The 16,661-nt window shown below is 46.6% G+C and overlaps 1 protein-coding gene across 1 annotated transcript in view; it reads left to right on the top strand.

Annotated features, from left to right (window-relative positions):
- The first annotated feature begins 10,772 nt into the window (after window positions 1–10,772).
- The window catches only part of MROH9 (maestro heat like repeat family member 9), an 86,397-nt gene continuing 80,508 nt past the window's right edge, over window positions 10,773–16,661 (top strand). The window contains exon 1 of the mRNA XM_036015761.1: window positions 10,773–10,928. Coding sequence (XP_035871654.1) covers window positions 10,773–10,928 — 156 coding nt within the window. The remainder of the gene's footprint in view (window positions 10,929–16,661) is intronic.

The raw sequence follows: 16,661 nt of genomic DNA, 5'->3' as shown, positions 1-16,661 counted from the left end.
CTGAATTCAAATTTATCGACAGTTAAAAAGAGATGTATGACAAGTATGTTTACAGACCTTGCTGTGAGATAATTGCTGATATGGAAAAAATTAACTTAGTAAAAATGCTGCAGCAAATTCTGGCAAGACCCCTAATTTCCCTGTGGCACGTTGTAGGGGCACTTAAAAACTCTGCCGCTTTCTCTCATAAGAACACTTTGTATTTGTTAACTCTGAGGTTCTTTTGGTGTTGTCTGATAAGATGACTTGTGCCTTACTTGTAAGACTTCTGTTCTAGGTGTGGCTCAGTTTCCACACTGACCGGGAGGAAAACTACCAGGGCCCCTAAGTCACCGGAGCTTTGGTGGGAAGCAGGGAAAGATTCTGTTCAGTGAGCCTCAGCAGTGAGGCATGCTTTGCAAAGAAGACGGTGCCTGCGTGCGAAGAGAAAAGGCTTTGTTCCTTGGGGTAGCTGTGCACCTGAGAGGTTGACACGGCTGGATTTCAGTGCCCCCACCCCACCCCCCGCCACTGCACCAGCACAACAGCTGGGATAGGGGACGGAAAGAATCTGGAGAAAAGCCACGTCTGATGAAGAGCTTTTGCGTTTGCTGTGGCCTTTCAGATTCAAAACCCCACCTCAGTCCCTCCTGCAAGAACTTCGGGGGAGTCTCTGTTGTTCACTAACACCACTGGGACTGCGGAGTCCTTGTCCTCTGGGGACTTGTAAGTAGCATTGAAATTGGAATCAAAATGAATTTGGAGTGTCAACGGAGGACAGGAGACATCTGAATCACAAACTGAGCCGAGGCACTGCTGCCCTGGAGCAGCCCACTGTCTAGTGGGGGGAGGCAGACCACCTGACGAGGTCATTTGAATGGGCCCGGGAAAATTCACAGACTGTGCACGCAGTGGGTGTGCTGCATCACAGGGCAGAACCAGGCCGAACCCGCATCCTGGGTCCTGGACAACCCCGAGCAGGGGCCAGGAATGTGCTAAGCACGTGAAGGACTAAATTGCCACTCTTCCTAGGTGCTGATCCACTTCTTCTCACCTTCAAACATTTTGCTTGGAGACAATGAGTTATAATTCTACTTATTTTCCCTTGGACCCAAAGGAAATGAAGTATTTTGGGGAAAAAAATAATAATGGGCAACTCCGGCATTTTTTAAAACCATGTGTGTTTTCACTTCCTAGTTCCTTATAATTTAGAAAACAAATCAAATTTAAGTTCAGTAAGTTGTGCGGTATTCTCTTCATTTAGAAATAGAACAGAACACACTATGGAGGCTTTGCTCATGAGAAGTTTGGGTGAGTTGGGCATTTATTTTCATGGCAATAAGCATGTGGCAGAGGGAAACGGATTAAGGAACTGGGACAACAGGGACTAATCTCCCCAGCAGGGGGTGACAAGCTCCCAGAATGGCCTAGTGACAAATGCAGCGCAGGAGAGAATCTGCTAGGAAGGGGACCAGGCTGGTGGGGCCACAGCAGAGCTGGCTATGTTGGTTTTAGCTACGGCGAGCAAAAATTGAAAAACCGGAAAGTTTAGGGCCCTCGGGCTATCTCGTAGATTATATTAGGAAGAGATGGAAAGGCTGGAAAGAGCTTGAGTCCAAAAGTCTTTCTAAAAGTCACCATTAAGGGTACAGTGCCTGTAAGTTTTTAAGACTTTCCTTTTTCCTTGGGGCTTAGTATTAAATACCAGTGCCCTTGGTTTTCTAACGTTCCTGCCATCATACAACTTAACTACGCATTGAGTTTTACCCGCGGCGACAGTCGGAGAAGGCCAGCCATGTGGAGGCCGTGTGTAGGTGTGCCTGGCTGGCAGGAGGAGGATGCTCAGAGGAAACGGCGGATGTCACTGAAGGAAACCTACCCCTGCTTCACAGGCCGCAAGGCAGCCTTACCCTGCAAAACCGACACATCCCCACGACTTCAACACTTTGGAAATGAGAGTTAGACTCACCTACTTTTTTCTGCTTGCTTAGGAAAAAAAAGAAAATGCATATGTATTTGATATCTGTCAAGTGTTAGTTTCTTTTTATTAAAAAAATGCTTTTATTTATGAGGGAGGGAAAGAAGGAGAGAGGGAAGGAGAGAGAGGGAGAGATGTGAGAGAGAACCATTGATTGGTTGCCTCCTGGACACAACCCAACTGGAGATCAAACTAATAACTTAGGTATGTGCTCTGACTGGGAATCGAACCCACAACTGTTGGGTGTACAGGATGATGCTCCAACTGAGTCACCCAGTCAGGGCATATTAGGCGTTTTCATAAATGATTTTGATGTTAACAGCCACATGGTGTACCTACGATCAGTTCTGGGCTGGCATTTAAATCCAGGACTTCTAGGTTCAATTCTCCTTTCGCTACTCCCGGCGCTTCAATGCTCACAATTAAGGGTATTCACTTTTCTCTATTTGGTTTTCGCTTTTGATGATCCCACTACTGGCATTTTAAATATTTTTAGAGTCAGATTTTCTTAGGACAATCTCCTGTGTGAGGCATTATTGTCCCAATTTATAGGTGAGGCAACTGAGGACCACAGGTTAAGCACCAGGCCCCAGGCTGCAGACCTGGATCGGGGTGGTCAGGCTGTGGGGTCAGGCAGGCCCAGCTCGGAGCCTCTGGGGACATCCCCTCCACACAGGCGTCTCTAGCAGCCACCCAGCATCACTGGGACCGCCTTGGCAGCCTAGGCACCCACTAGCTGACTTGTTGTGGGCAGCAACACAGACTTGAGAAATGCAAATTGCGACCTTCACCCCAAGACACCCTCCCCTAGGCACACAGCTTGGCCATCGGCCATAGGAGACTGGGACACTGGAGCGTCCCGTTAGGTGACTACTTTCGTCCTCAACTATTGTCCAAGACTGGTTTGGCGTTAAAGGGAACCACAGTGATTGGAAACATTTGGCAGAGTAAAGGGAACTGGCTCAGACTTCTGATTTTTCTTCTAACGAAGAAAGCTATCAAGGAAAACGTCAGGGAGCGACCACCCCGCCCCCATCCTCCACCCCCGCAGGACACAGGGTGTCTTAGCAGACCCTGTCATAACTCTGCCCCTCGACGGGGTTTAAATCACTCGCCAATTGCAGAGCAGGCAGAAATCGCTCTGAACCCACAGCGCTCGATAAATGTTACTGTGTTATTGAGACATAAATCCTATGTCAGCTCGATGAAATGTCTGCGGCCATCGAGTTAAACCAGTCAAGGCAGCTACTTAACGTTTTCCAAACATTCGATTATTAAAGTTCAGACAAGAGGCTTGGGAAGAAAGCTGCATTCAGATGGACCTTGAAGAGCCGTTCCTCACATCTGTGCAGTGAGCACGGGCATAATGACTCTCCCAGCGCTGCCCGCCAGCTTGGAGAAGGGCCTGGAAGGGGCACCTGAGGGAGAGGCGGCCCAGGATCCTGGGGACCTCGTGGACGCTCCCTTTTAACCTCTTTTTAGGGCGTCTTCTACAACGAGGAGAGTGAGAAGCACTCATGATGCTCAACAGATATGACCCCGGGTAGTTGACTGCAGCCCGTTTATGCAAACGAACCAGAACCTTCTATCTGGATAGCTCCTTATTGTTTTGGAGAATCTCCCACATCTACTTCCCCCTCTCCTCACTACTTCACAGAAAAACATTGGAATGATCAAAAAAGGACTTACCTAACATCTCACCTCCACACTACACGTTTATCTAGTTCTCCTTCTCCAACCCTGGTCTCAGGGTGTTCTTCCTTCTCCCCAACATGAGCCGCTTCACAGAACTGCGCCATCTCAGCCCTTCTCTCCTCTCTTTCCTCTGTGCTCCATTTGCAACCTCCTCTGGTTCACTGGCCCTGTCCCAACAGCATCTAAACAAGCTCAGCCCTCCACACATCTAACAAACATACTTCTGTCACTCTCGGCCCCCATCTCTGCCTTATCTGTGTCCTTTCAATGCCAAACTTTCCAAGAGTCTTGTTCACTCAGTCTTCCACGATTCACCTCCCATTCAGTCCTTAAGCCCTCCCCCAAGTCTGGCTTCTGCCCCTAAATCCTCCACTAGAAATGATCCTGCTCAAGTCGCCATGTAGGTTAGAAGTCTCTGGCAGCAAGTAACAGAATCCCACTCAAACTGGGATAAATTACAAGGCAGGAAGACAAAGAGCAGGACAATGATCCGACATCCAGAGGCTCCAGGTCAACACGCCCACCTGAGTCAGGTGGGTACAAAAGGGCTGCCATAGATCCAGGCTTCACATCAACACACAGCGCTGTTCCGAAGAGGAAAAGCCATCCCAGCTTGTGGCTCTGTTTGGGGAGCAGAGAGACTTTTCCTTGAAACTCCCAGAAAACTTCTCTTCCCATTTCCTTAATGCAAATTACCTGTCACATGCCCTCTCCTGAACCCAGCCTTAAAGCCAGGCGAATGCTTGCAAATGCCTTACTCATAAGCACAAAAATTTCTCCTATATCAGTGCTTCTCAACCAGGGGTGATGCTGCCCGCCCCAAGGACCCTCTGTCAGCGTCGGGAGTCAGTTTTGATTGTTGAGATTGTGATCGTGGGGGCACAGGTCAGGGGTGCTGCCAAACGCCCTACACAGCCCGGCACAGCCCCTACAACAAAGACTGATGCGGCTCCGAATGGCACAGTACCGTCCTCCTTCAGTGTCATCTCCACAGCCCATCAACCACAGCCTCCGCCGACGCCAACGCCCAGGTGTCTCTGGAGTGTGTCCCTCCCTCCGCCTTCCCAGCATCATCTCCTGTGCGGGACCCTATCCCTTAGTATCTTTTGCATCATTTCTGCAACTGGAGTGTCCAATATGTCCGCCGTCCAATCAGCTAAACCCAATGCATCCAGCGTCAGGTAGGGTTTGGCTCCATAGGGAAGAAGAGTCCAAGTGAACCAGACAGACGTGCGCTTCCCTCTCGTGTCTAAGAACCTGCAGTTCAGTGGGGTGTGGGGTACAGCTGTTCTGGGAATGAGATTTGTCTAAAGGGGGACTCCCCAACTTCCATGTGCACCAGCATTAATGAGGAAGTTTCTAGAGGCCCAGGGTTTCTCCGTCTAAAGGTGAGCCCGCACCACCTGCGCCGCTGACAAGCCGCACTTCTGAAAAGGGTGGAGTTCCCTGGCAGGGACCCAGGTGCTCTCAATCTTGTTACTTCCTCCTTTTTTTTTTTCTCCTGAGGCATTTTCTATGTGGTCCAAACATGTGCTTGAGTTCTGGCAACCGCACCATAACTCAACTAGCAGGATGCAGGAAGGGACAAAGGGGGCTCCCACCTTCTTGATGTGAAACCCGTTCATTCTGCTTACATCTCATTGGACACTCTGTGGTCCCCATTTAGGGAACCATTTAGCTGTGAGACACTGGTGAATGTGAGTCACCAGTTTAGCTAAAAATGGAGATTTCTACTGATAAAGAATACGTGGGAAATGATACTGTGGGACAACAAGTTGTCCTGGCCCTGAGCCAGTCATCTTCTTAAAGGAAAAGAGTGGTTATCTGATTTGTTGCTTAACCCCTTGAAGGGCTGACTCCCTGTGATAGTTGGGGAAAATGTTGAGCCCTGAATAATGTGGCTGAAAGTGTTTATCACCGTCTGATCCACGCTAACTTCTGTGTTCTTGTTGCTAATGATCCCTCCAAATAAGGGCACCTTCTCATATGCAGTTATAATGTACTTCTTGCGGGTCTCTGAACTAATAATCTCAGTTGATCACTCTCTCTCCTCTCTCTCTCTCTCTCTCTCTCTCTCTCCCCCTCTTCCCCCACTCTCCCCCCCCCCCACACACAGCACACGAAGAATACGGCGGCACGGCATGGGCTAGGCTCGCCCCTCGCCAGCAGAGTCAGGGTGCCCTCCTGCACTTCCCCCCCTGCCCCAGGCAGCAGGGCGAGGGAGGAACAGCAAACAGAAGCCGGTCTTGGCCAGGCCCCACAGCGTTTGCCGAAGACCTGGAATGGGAATAAGCTGCCCCGACGTGGAGGAGAGGGTCCCCGTCTCCAGACAAGAAGGCATTCCAACTAAGACTAGAACCAGCTCAGGCTCCACGGCTCCGGCAGTGAGCTCTCCCCTGGGGTGACGTGTCACAGGAGAGGAAGCAGAGACCTTATCACTTGAGGCACTTAAACTTGAGCTAAGGGAGAAAACACAAGAAGCACTTTTGTTGCTGGAAGGAATGGGGTTTACGTGCCCAGGGGAGGATGAAGAGGTCAAGTGGCTTGTCAGAGGCCAGAAGCCAGTCCGATGCAGAACTGGGACCAGAGCTGGGCCTCTGGCCTGCAGGACCAAGCCCCACCCTTCTCCTTGCAACTGGCCTCTCAGTCCAGGGGCTTAGGCCTCCACATACAAATTGTGGTATAACTGTATTTTTGTATTCCTGCCTCCTCCCTCAAGTCACACTAAAAACAACAGATAAAAGGAGAAAAATACCTTTTGTTTTCTTATAACAAAAAAAGAGTCACAGCCCCAAGCCCCTATCCTGAACCCAAAACTGTATAATTTAGAGCAAACTGAGGAAGATGCTGAAAATGGAGACCCATCTTCTTGGCCTTTGTTTCGGAAATGAGATTCCTCTCCCACTTCCATGTGCACCAGCATTAATGAGGGAGTTTCTAGAGGCCCAGGCTCCTGAGTTCCACCCCCAGGGTTTCTCGTTCGACAGGTGAGCCCGCACCACCTGCGCTGCTGACAAGCTCACAGGTGATGCCAAGGCTATGGGCCAGGAACCACTAATTAGGAACCTGAAAGCCTATGACAGGGGTGTCAAACTCATGTTCACTGGGGGCCACATCAGCCTCGAGGTTGCCTTCAAAGGGCAGAATGTAATTTCAGCTCCTTAACAGTTAAAGAGTAGTCACATTTACACAGTCCTAAAATTATTTCAGACTATGTAGTCTTTTAACTAGAGCAAGGAACTAAGGGGATTGGTACGGGTCCTTGGGAAATCAAGGGTTGTCTCTTTAGATGCCTGGTTAAATACCAAAACAACACAAGGAAAGTAGTTCCCCTCCACAATCTGGTCTTCTGGCTGGCAGAGGCAGCCAGAAGGAAAAAAAAAAAATTGGAGACGGAAGCCATGACAGTACAGCACAGACAACGATACAAACGCTTTGCTGTGAGCTACATAATCCATCTGAACACTGAAACTGAGCTGAGATGGTCCCCAAGGAAAAAGACACGACAGATTTTAAAATACAGACTGAATCCCACGTTTGGACCTCTCTCCTCCCCACTCTTCTCCAGCAGATGTTGACCCCTAAAAAAGATGCTTGCATAGGAAGAAACTAGCGTGGAGACTATTCATAGATAACACAATGACCTTTTTTAAGGAACGTGAGCAAAAGTCATGTGAAGTACATACAACATGGAATTAATTACCCTTATATATATTGTGACCCCTTGAACTTGTTTTTAAAAAGATGAAAATAGGAGAAATGAAAATCCAAAGGAGATAACCTACCAAAAAGAGTGAGCGCAGGCTCCTGGAGATCCAGAAAGAGAGAAAAGAGAAAACTGATATTGTTGCAAAAATTTAAGTCATTTTGGATGGAGAAAAATCTGTTTGAAACTCAGGGCAGGCTTGAGGAAATCTCAATAAACAAAATGGAAAGAAGTGGAAATAAGGAAACATTTACAGAAGAAAAAGAAAGAGAAAAATAAATGAATAAACAAAAAGTTGCAGACCTAAAGGACATTTTGAAGGAATAAAATTCCCCCTGGAAAGCTGAGCTCAAGACATGGTCTCATGTGCAGGTAGTTGTTTTGGGAAGGCGTCCCTGGCAACAGAGAGGCATGGGAAGAGTAAAGCAGGGAAGGGAGAAGGCCAGTGTGGTGGTTCCTGGGTCAGCCAACACCACGGGACCTCTGAGCCTCTGCCCCGCCTGTGCCTGCAAGGGCGGGGGGGGGGGGGGGGGGCAGCGTTCATCACCATCTCCTAGGCCACGTTGATCAAGGGCACCTCGTGCTGTGGGAGCCCGGTGCACTTCCAGGTCTGCCCATGAACAGGTGCCCAGAGGGGCCCCACAGGGATCCCAAACCCCTACATCACGGAAGCCCTGGGCAGAAAGGATGGGTGTGCGTGTTGTCTGATGTGAGGTGCTGTCAGGCCACATCCTACCAAGTGGGTTACTACAGAAAAGACTAGAAAAGACCACGAAGGATGTAGTGGAAAGAAAGACATGTTGGACAAAAAGGTTGAATTGTATCCTAACAAAAAGAGACATGGGCATGAGTTGGAAAAACATGTTAGTAAAGTTACTAAACTTGAAGGAGAAAGAAAGACTATGAAAATGGCCAAGACATAAGCAAAACAGACATGCAAATCATTTACAAAAGGCAAAAAATATCAAGTGGTTCTGACTGACCATTGCAATGGTCAACACTAGAAGACAGTGGAGAGACATCTACTAAACCCCAGGTAGCAAGACTGAGAACAAAGAATTTCACTGCTAGACAAAGCACTGTCCGGGTGCAAATACAAGAGACGCGTGCTTTCAAGCTTACAGAAACTCAGAGAAGACAGCTCCTGTTAGAACATCTGAAAACATACTCCTGGACAACATCAGCCAAGCAAAACCTCAGGCTTGGGAAAGCCAGGCTATAAGGACTGGGAAAAATTAGTGACTTGATTTAAATATAGAACTAGAGCGAAGCCACGATGAAAATGAAGCTAAAGAACAGGATTCAAACAGCTTAAAATTTTGGCTTTGTAAAAATAGCAATTAGCAAAACCCTTGGGTGGATTATTTTCCTCTCTTATCATAGCAGACAATCATTTGATACTGTCTAGCACTGAATAATGCAGTTTTCCGACATAGTATTCCAACTTTATAATGCTTCTCAGAATCGTGTGCCTCGATATTAGGGATATGTGGAAGTAATAATAAAAAATCTATGGAAAAACAATTATCTGAAGCTCATGACTCTTACAGTTTTACCTTGATTTCTTCGTCTTCTAACACCATTGTCTGTGTGGTGCACGATAAAAAAGACCCCTCTTGTGCGGTCGTGAGACTGATGACCTGGCTGGTTTGGCAGAGTCGACCCCTCTGGGGAAAGCCGGCTGTTCACTCAGCCCCGCCCCCCACACTCTATCTTCTCCGCCAAGGATTCTACTTCCTTCCTGACTTCACTGTCTGAGATCAAGAGGGATTTGGGGAGGATTTGCCATTCACTAAATACTTTATGATTTGCTTTGAACCACTCGTTCTGGTTATTTTTGGCAATTTTTCAGCAGTTTGGAGGGAGCAGAAAGAACGTGAAGAACCATTTATAAAGCAGACGGCCGAGTTTTGACTTCTGATCCTGTGTTTCAGCGTTTCTCAGGACTCGTGGAAGCAGACGTGGCTAAGGCGCTCGCCACCAGAGAGCACTCTGAAGCCTCCGTGACAAAGGGGGAGAATGGAGAGCTGGCCTGTATACAAGGTGTCACCAAGGCCGCAAAAAGAAGAGGGTGCTCAACACAGCCAAAAGCTCCCTAGAGGACAGAAAAGCAGCGAGGGGAAAAGACCTCTCAGCTGGTCACTGGCTTGCGTGTGGCTGCCTTTCTGTGGACACATCTTGTGATGGAGGACTTCGGGGAACACTTCTCTCAATGCCTCTTAGTGGCCTCTGCTCCTCCTGGTAGCAACAGAGATTCCGAGGGACTCGGCACAGTCAGGAAGGCTGTGGAAGTCTTACTCCTGAGTGTGGACTGTTGAGTGAATCCTCTTTGAAGCAGGAAGTGATTTCTATTAATATATAAACATGTGCGTGTATCAACCCTGGGATATAACTTTCCTTACAGGTCTATTTCTAACTTAGTCCCTATCTAGGGTTCTCTCCCACAAACTACCTAAGATGATGACAGGGAAGGGAGAATGTTAACCATGCATTTAGGGCTGAAATAATATCTAGAGAGAAACATAATAAATAACTAATCGATAGGTAATCATTGTAAACCAGCAGTCAGACTGCTCCGAGGTACATCCTGCTGTTTAATTCTAAGTTTTGGGACCATGGCCATGTGTCCTATACCCTCCAAATAAATAAATAATTAAGCTGACTAGGGTGTGGAGGTAAACCCAAAATGTAACACAAAGAGTAACAAATGAGGTGGCTGTATGAAAAATGAAGAAAACAACTAACCAAAGTAACTCTAGAAAACAGGACTTGACTGGATACTGTAACGGTTAATATAAAAAATGTAGCACACATGTTGCATTCTAAAAAATAAATTTGTTTTGCACAGGGGTTTGGACTAGCAGTTCTTAGACTACTTTATGCGTTTTTGAGGATTGAACAAATAGGAAAATATTTTGTAGACAATGAGAGCCAGATTTCTCCCTGTCAGAGAAAGGAGTTATAGATAAGGGAAGAGCAAGTCTAGATAAAGGACCCTGTAGTATTGGATTAGAATTGGATGTATAGGTGTGAACTCCTGGCCTTTACCAGGTGACAGATGATTGACAGATGATTGACAGATGACAGACAGAGATAGAGACAGAGACAACTTCCAAGTGTTATTTCTGCGTCCTAAACAGGCCCAGCCTCAGGTGCCCCGTAGTTGCACCTTCCTGCAAGTACCTGTGCCCTGAAACGGGCACCCACAGCCCTCCCGACACATCATCTGCCCATCCGTGCCCCGTCACTGACTTCCAGAGGCTGGGATCAAATACACACAACTTACTTGCTCTTATGACTGGGACGAGGAGACAGTGAATTGTAATTATTTTTAATTCAAAATGCTACCTCGTGCCGGTAAAATACTACTCAGCAATAAAGAGGAACAAACTACTTACAACAATATGCAACGTCATGGATGGATCCTTACAACACGTAGCGCAACGGAAGACAGATGCGGAAGAGTACACGCCGTCCAACTATAGGAAACTTTGGAGAAGGCGGGTCCCCTCTTTGCTGAAGGAAGCCGGCGGAGTGGTTGCCGGAGGGCGGGCAGGCAGGCAACAGCGGGTAAGGAAAGCGAGAGAATTCTCTGGGATGCTGCACATGTTCTGTAAGTTCTCAGGGGTGCTGATCACACTGCTGTGTACATTTGTTCACACTCATTGAGCTGTACACTCAAGGTCTGTGAATTTCACTGGATGGAAATCAGAAATTATCCAAGTTTCCCATCACATTAAAAATGCTATCTCAACAGTCTCAGGCATTCCACTGGTGAGAGAGAGTACAGCTTGGAATAAATGTTTGGAGGATTTTCATGTTAAGTATTAAAAGCTTTGAAATACTCATACTTTTGACTCAGTAATTCAAATTTTAGAAATTTATGCTAAAACCAGGGTTGGGGGACAATTTCTTTATATTTATGGTTATAATACTAATATATTGCATTATAAAATTTTTAAGCATAAAGGAAAGTTGAAAGAATTTTACAGTAAATACATTCATACCCATCACCTTGAGTCTACCATTAATATTTCACTTTTTTGCTTTATCGCTGTCAACTGATCATTCTTGGATTCTTGGGGTGCGCCGAAGGGGGAGGCAACTTTGCCCAGTGCGAACAGCTCACTGGTAGGCAACACGGGTGTCTGTGAGGACAGCACGCTGTGGAACAGCTCCCAGGGCTACAGCGCTGCTGCCCGAAACCAGCAGGGCCAGCGAGGGCCCCTCTTCAGCTGGGCAGCTCCGGGCCGCCATGGTCCGCCCCTCAAGGGTCTGCTCCTGTCTGTTCCACTGTGCTCCAGGGAGACATCTTTTGTCTCCTAGGTGTTCCAGCTCCAGCCAGGGGATCGCCTTTCCCAGTCACCAGTGGAAAGGAACCTCCCAAGCCCCAGGGAAGCTGCTGGCTTATAGAAGCAGAAGTCCTCAGCCCTAGCCCGACAGGTCAGAATGGAGTCCCTCTGATTGGCCAGGGCTGCACAGCTCTGATTGGATGGGGACAGCCTCAGTCCTGCCGATTGAAATAAAACTCCAGGACTCCCTTCGCAGAGGCCCATTCAGAAGGCAGGAGCGTTCAGAAGGCAGGAGCGCAGTGCTGCGAGAAGGGTGGTTCCTCGAATTCTCTGCAAGGTGCAGTGCCCGTAACAGGCCCTGGTGCAGAATCGCTGCCGTGCTCCCTCCCTCCCTCCCCTTCCTCCCTCCCTTCCGTTTGAGCCCAGTTAGCCACCAGGAGCTCTTCTTAGTAGGCCTCTTTCCCCCCCTCAGGATTCACATCATGTATCTGTCTATCCCTCTGTTTTTTGAAGTTACAATCAATTTGTGGAAATTTGATATTTTTTTATAATACTGAGGACAACCAGCCGGGGCGGGGGGGGGGGACCTTTAAAACACTAACAGATTTTTTTTTCTTCCTGTGCAATAGTATTCCACGAGTTTATAAATCCTATCATGGGTAACCAAAATATTTTCGGTGTACTCTTGGAGTTTACCCAGGAACCAGATCGAGCGACGACCTCTGTGTTCTCAGGGACACACCTGACGCCTCAGACACCCTTGCTAACCCGCCCAGGTCCCACCAAGTCCCCAGCAAGCAGTCATCCTCTCACGTCACTGCACTGACTCCGAAGTTGGAGCCGTGGCTGAGTGAGTGCAGGCAGAGGAGTGAACCCGGCATTCAGGGTGATGGGAACAGGACATCGAAGTGCGCGCAACTGTCCAGGACACTGTCGCGTGGAGCTGGCCCTGTATTCTGGAAGGGCCGTCTCCAAGGATGAGAGCGAGACGTCTGAACTTGTACCGAGGGGTCTGAGAGAGTCAAACAAAGACTGATTTCCTTTGTAATTATTAAACATTCCGGGCTCCCCACAAATGCGAACCAATGGTGGTTCGTGTTGGACACTCGGGGGTGCCCCGAGGCGGCGGCAGTCCGTCTGGCTGAGCACCTCCTGGGCTGCGGGTCACGTCATTCTGATTTTCTGGTGCAGGGCTGTGGGGACCTGGACCGGGTGGCCTCAGGGGGTTGGGAGGGACTTTCTGCCAATCCAGTCAATGACAGCTCTGGCTTAGCTAGCTTGTTTTCAAAATCACAGGCACAGTTGTTCCAAAATTAATATTTTTGAATATTCAACACATCCCTGAGGGAGGGCCAAAGGCCTCCCCACCTTTGTTTCCTCTGCAAAACAAGTCAAGATGAAGTCTTCGCTGATGAAACTCTTGGCATCCTCTGGTTCAGCTGCACTGTGTCCCTGTGGTGTTCCCTCTTGAAAATCCCAAAATAGTCACAGAGCTGGCCTCCAAGGCTAGAGCTGACCTGGCCTGCCTGGCTGCCTTCCAAAAGGGATTCTTCTGAAAATATTACTTTGCTTTTTCCTCCCCAGAGACCTTGTTTCTAGTGTTAGAACCCGTGCAATGCGGTATCCTCCCCTGCTTATGATATAGGAACTTTATCTCGCTGGCTTGTTTCCCACAGCCAGGGAGTGCAAAGGGAACACTTGAATGAGTACTCGATAAACTGAATCCCAGGCTCTGAACCACAAGGAAAACCACCCAATGTTGGTGAGGCCAATGTTGGTGATGGATATGCAGGGAAGGTATCAGAGCAATGGTATTTTGTTAAAAAAGGGATAATAGATACATCGTTTTTATGCTATCACTATAATTAGTGAAATTATATACACATAGGGGGAAAGACCAGGAGAAAATACAAAAGCAAGGAGACTTTCAGTTAGGAGTTTATCACTGGTTTTGCCCCGTGAATTTCTGTTAAGAGGTAAGGGGAGAATCCAAGTTGGAGAGGGTGGGGGTGCACAGGCTTTGCTCCGTGTGTGTGTGTGTGTGTGTGTGTGTGTGTGAATGAAAATAGCTTTGCTTTATTTTTCTGAGTATATATGTGTATATATAAACATATGCATATATGTAAATATGCATATTACAAAATCACAATGAATAATTAAGAAGAAAACAATCTGTAATCCTATCTAAACAAAACTATAGTTAGTATTTTAGCATGTAGCCTTCTTGATAATTGCTGCTTATTATGTCCACACACATAAATTCGTATTGCTTTCTAACAAAGGCGGCAATATTTGTAATCCTTTTGTCACTTAACAATTGCCATAAACATTCTCCATGTTAATAAATGCCTTTCTCTAGTTGTATTCTGTTGTGTGGATAAATGTAACACACTTAATCAAGCCCCTCTGGATGAACACTGGTTATTCTGAACTTTTAGTTACTATAAACAGCGTCACGTTGAATAGCCCGGCACACACGTCCCTGTACAAAAGCCCGTAACAACACGAGAATTTCTGCGTCCCTCACCGCTGCCACCTCGGGGTATCAGCCTTCTTTCTACTTTCTCAAAAGGCCATTGTTGAAACGCATGCCCAAAATCTCCCCTTCCTCGCTAGGTCTTGCCTCATGAATACATGATTTGTCTTAGGAAACATCTAGAAACTTCTGGAGGATAGTCCTAGTGGAAGGGAAAAAAACTTGATTTGGTTTTAGGCTGTTTTTTTCCCAGACAACAGAGATAGTCGAGCCCCATCGAGCCTGAGCTTTATGTCTCGTACCTGGTAAATAGTTCCCTGTGACCTGAAAGAGGAGTAATTAAGCCAATGGAGATGCTTCACAAATATGCAAAAGCAGACCTGAAGCAATCCAGGGAGCCACCAATGCTTCCCCATGTGAGTCTAAAATTATAGCAAAGTTTTTCTCCTTTACTTAAAAAAAATTATTATAAAAGCATTGTCATCACTCAACCCTTTAAGAATAAGCATGGAAATCACTCTGAACTCTAATTTGAGGCCTGGGCATTTAGGTATTCATTTAATTTCAGACAAATAAACTACAGAGTTCTAGCAATTTATTATAGGTCTAATTTGCAATAAGGGATACCAGTGATATTTCTACCAGCATTTTAGTAGAAATTTAAAATGTATATTTATAACACTTAGTCACTTCCCTTTAAAAGTAATATCTTTTCAGCCTGCAAGGGAAGTGGCCAGATGGCTAATTAGGATACCGAAAGTCAGCTGCACTGTTAATAAGGTCTGTGCACGTATTAACCGGAATATTAGCTTAACTAGAATATCCCATTCCCCAACAATGAGAAAAAACACATGTAAGTTCAGAAAACGAGCTAAGTGGTTTGGTAAATGTCTAAATAAGACCGTTACAGTTACATGTTCTTGCTCACCTACACTGCGATGAGAAATCAAACCATGCCCAAATGTATCCCCTTTATTTTGTTGCTATGTCCCCTCAACCCTACTCCCTGTTCCCTGGCAATATATCTATTTTTTGAACTGAAAAGTTAGTGATTCTTGAAGTTTATGTGTTTTTTTTGTTGTTGTTTCTTGGAGGATACAAAAAGATTAGCTATTTTTAAGATATATATGTACACTCGTATACATATACATAAAGGCTTTGTAGTATATTAGTGAATCAAATACATATAATTTCAGTAATTCTAACCAGTTATTTTGCCACTCTTCCCACAGCTAAAAACAGTGTTGTGTTTGTTTTGAAGAGGAAACAATGAAGAGTTAACAATATATATTTTTAATCTCCACCAAAATGCTGAATTACATACTTTCTGGGAAAAGATGCACACTCTCGTGGCATTCAGTGAATTACCAGCATCTGGAACTCAGTCACGTTCGCAGTTAAATTAATAAAACCAGGTTTGCAAAAATCTCTATGCTTGCTTTCAAGGAGTCAAGAGGTGAACGCATCCATATTTTGTTAAGAAAGGCAATTTAAACTCCTACAGGAAAGAAAAGTAACATAAACATGATGGTTGACACTGAACCCAAATTGGGAGCCTGGAAATTAACTAAGAGAATGCATGCGAAGGGCGCGCACGCGCAGTCGGCACTGGGCACGTGCTCGGGATCAGCTGTTCTCTACCGGCTGCCAGTTGCCTGCCGTGACCCAGCCACTGACTAGGTCCTCTCAGTGAAGTGGGGACGGTAACAGCGCCTACTCTGCGGGATGGCTGCAGGAATCAAAGAAACGCTTAGAGCAGAGCCTGGTCGGCCAGAAGTTCTAGCCAAAGATTCGTTTTTATTCTTAACTCTTCATACCCAACATAAATCATTTTGCCTGGGTCATTACTAGCAGGAGTTATATATATTTTATTCTGCTAATTAGATTGCCAAAATCTTGGCCGGTAAAGATAGTCTTTTTTTTTTTTTTGTAGTTCCCTCCCTGTCTAGCTTTGCACAATAAGCATGTGACTCACACTCTGTTAGTGCCGCTGTTTCTGTCTGTGTATTAGTTAATGTGTGAATCTGAGAATAGTGAGTTATGGTTAAACTGGACTCTAAGAGAAATAAAGAGCTAAAACAAAGACTCCCTACTCAGTTCATCCAGAGACGAATAAAAGGAGAACGTTGGATATTGCTTATCTTTTACTAACTTCTGTGACGGAAATGACTCATCAGCCATAGACGTGTTCTCAAACACAGATGCTTCAGAGGAGAGGAGGAGTATTGGTGCTCAGCAGGGCCGCACACTGCAGGAACAATAGGTGCGATTGAAACAGAAACAAAACCTTGGCGCTGGGGTTCTGAACCCATTTGTAGGACAACAGCGCCACCTGCTGGACAGAAAAAGCAAGTCTGATAGAGTTTTGTTCTTTGGACCATGCTCATTCCTGCCCCCTCCAGGCAGGGCCGACTGCAGGGCTGCAGGTGCGAAAGGAAGGCACCCGAAAAACAGAGAAAGGCTGTCTCCACTCACAGTTCTTGGACGAGTCTCTATTTTAAAACCTGACCCCTTGTCCTCCCAAATCCTCCCAAG

Source organism: Phyllostomus discolor, chromosome 14 (genome assembly GCF_004126475.2).
Source record: "Phyllostomus discolor isolate MPI-MPIP mPhyDis1 chromosome 14, mPhyDis1.pri.v3, whole genome shotgun sequence".
NCBI classification, from domain to species: domain Eukaryota; kingdom Metazoa; phylum Chordata; class Mammalia; order Chiroptera; family Phyllostomidae; genus Phyllostomus; species Phyllostomus discolor.
This window is presented reverse-complemented; position numbering and strand designations above follow the sequence as displayed.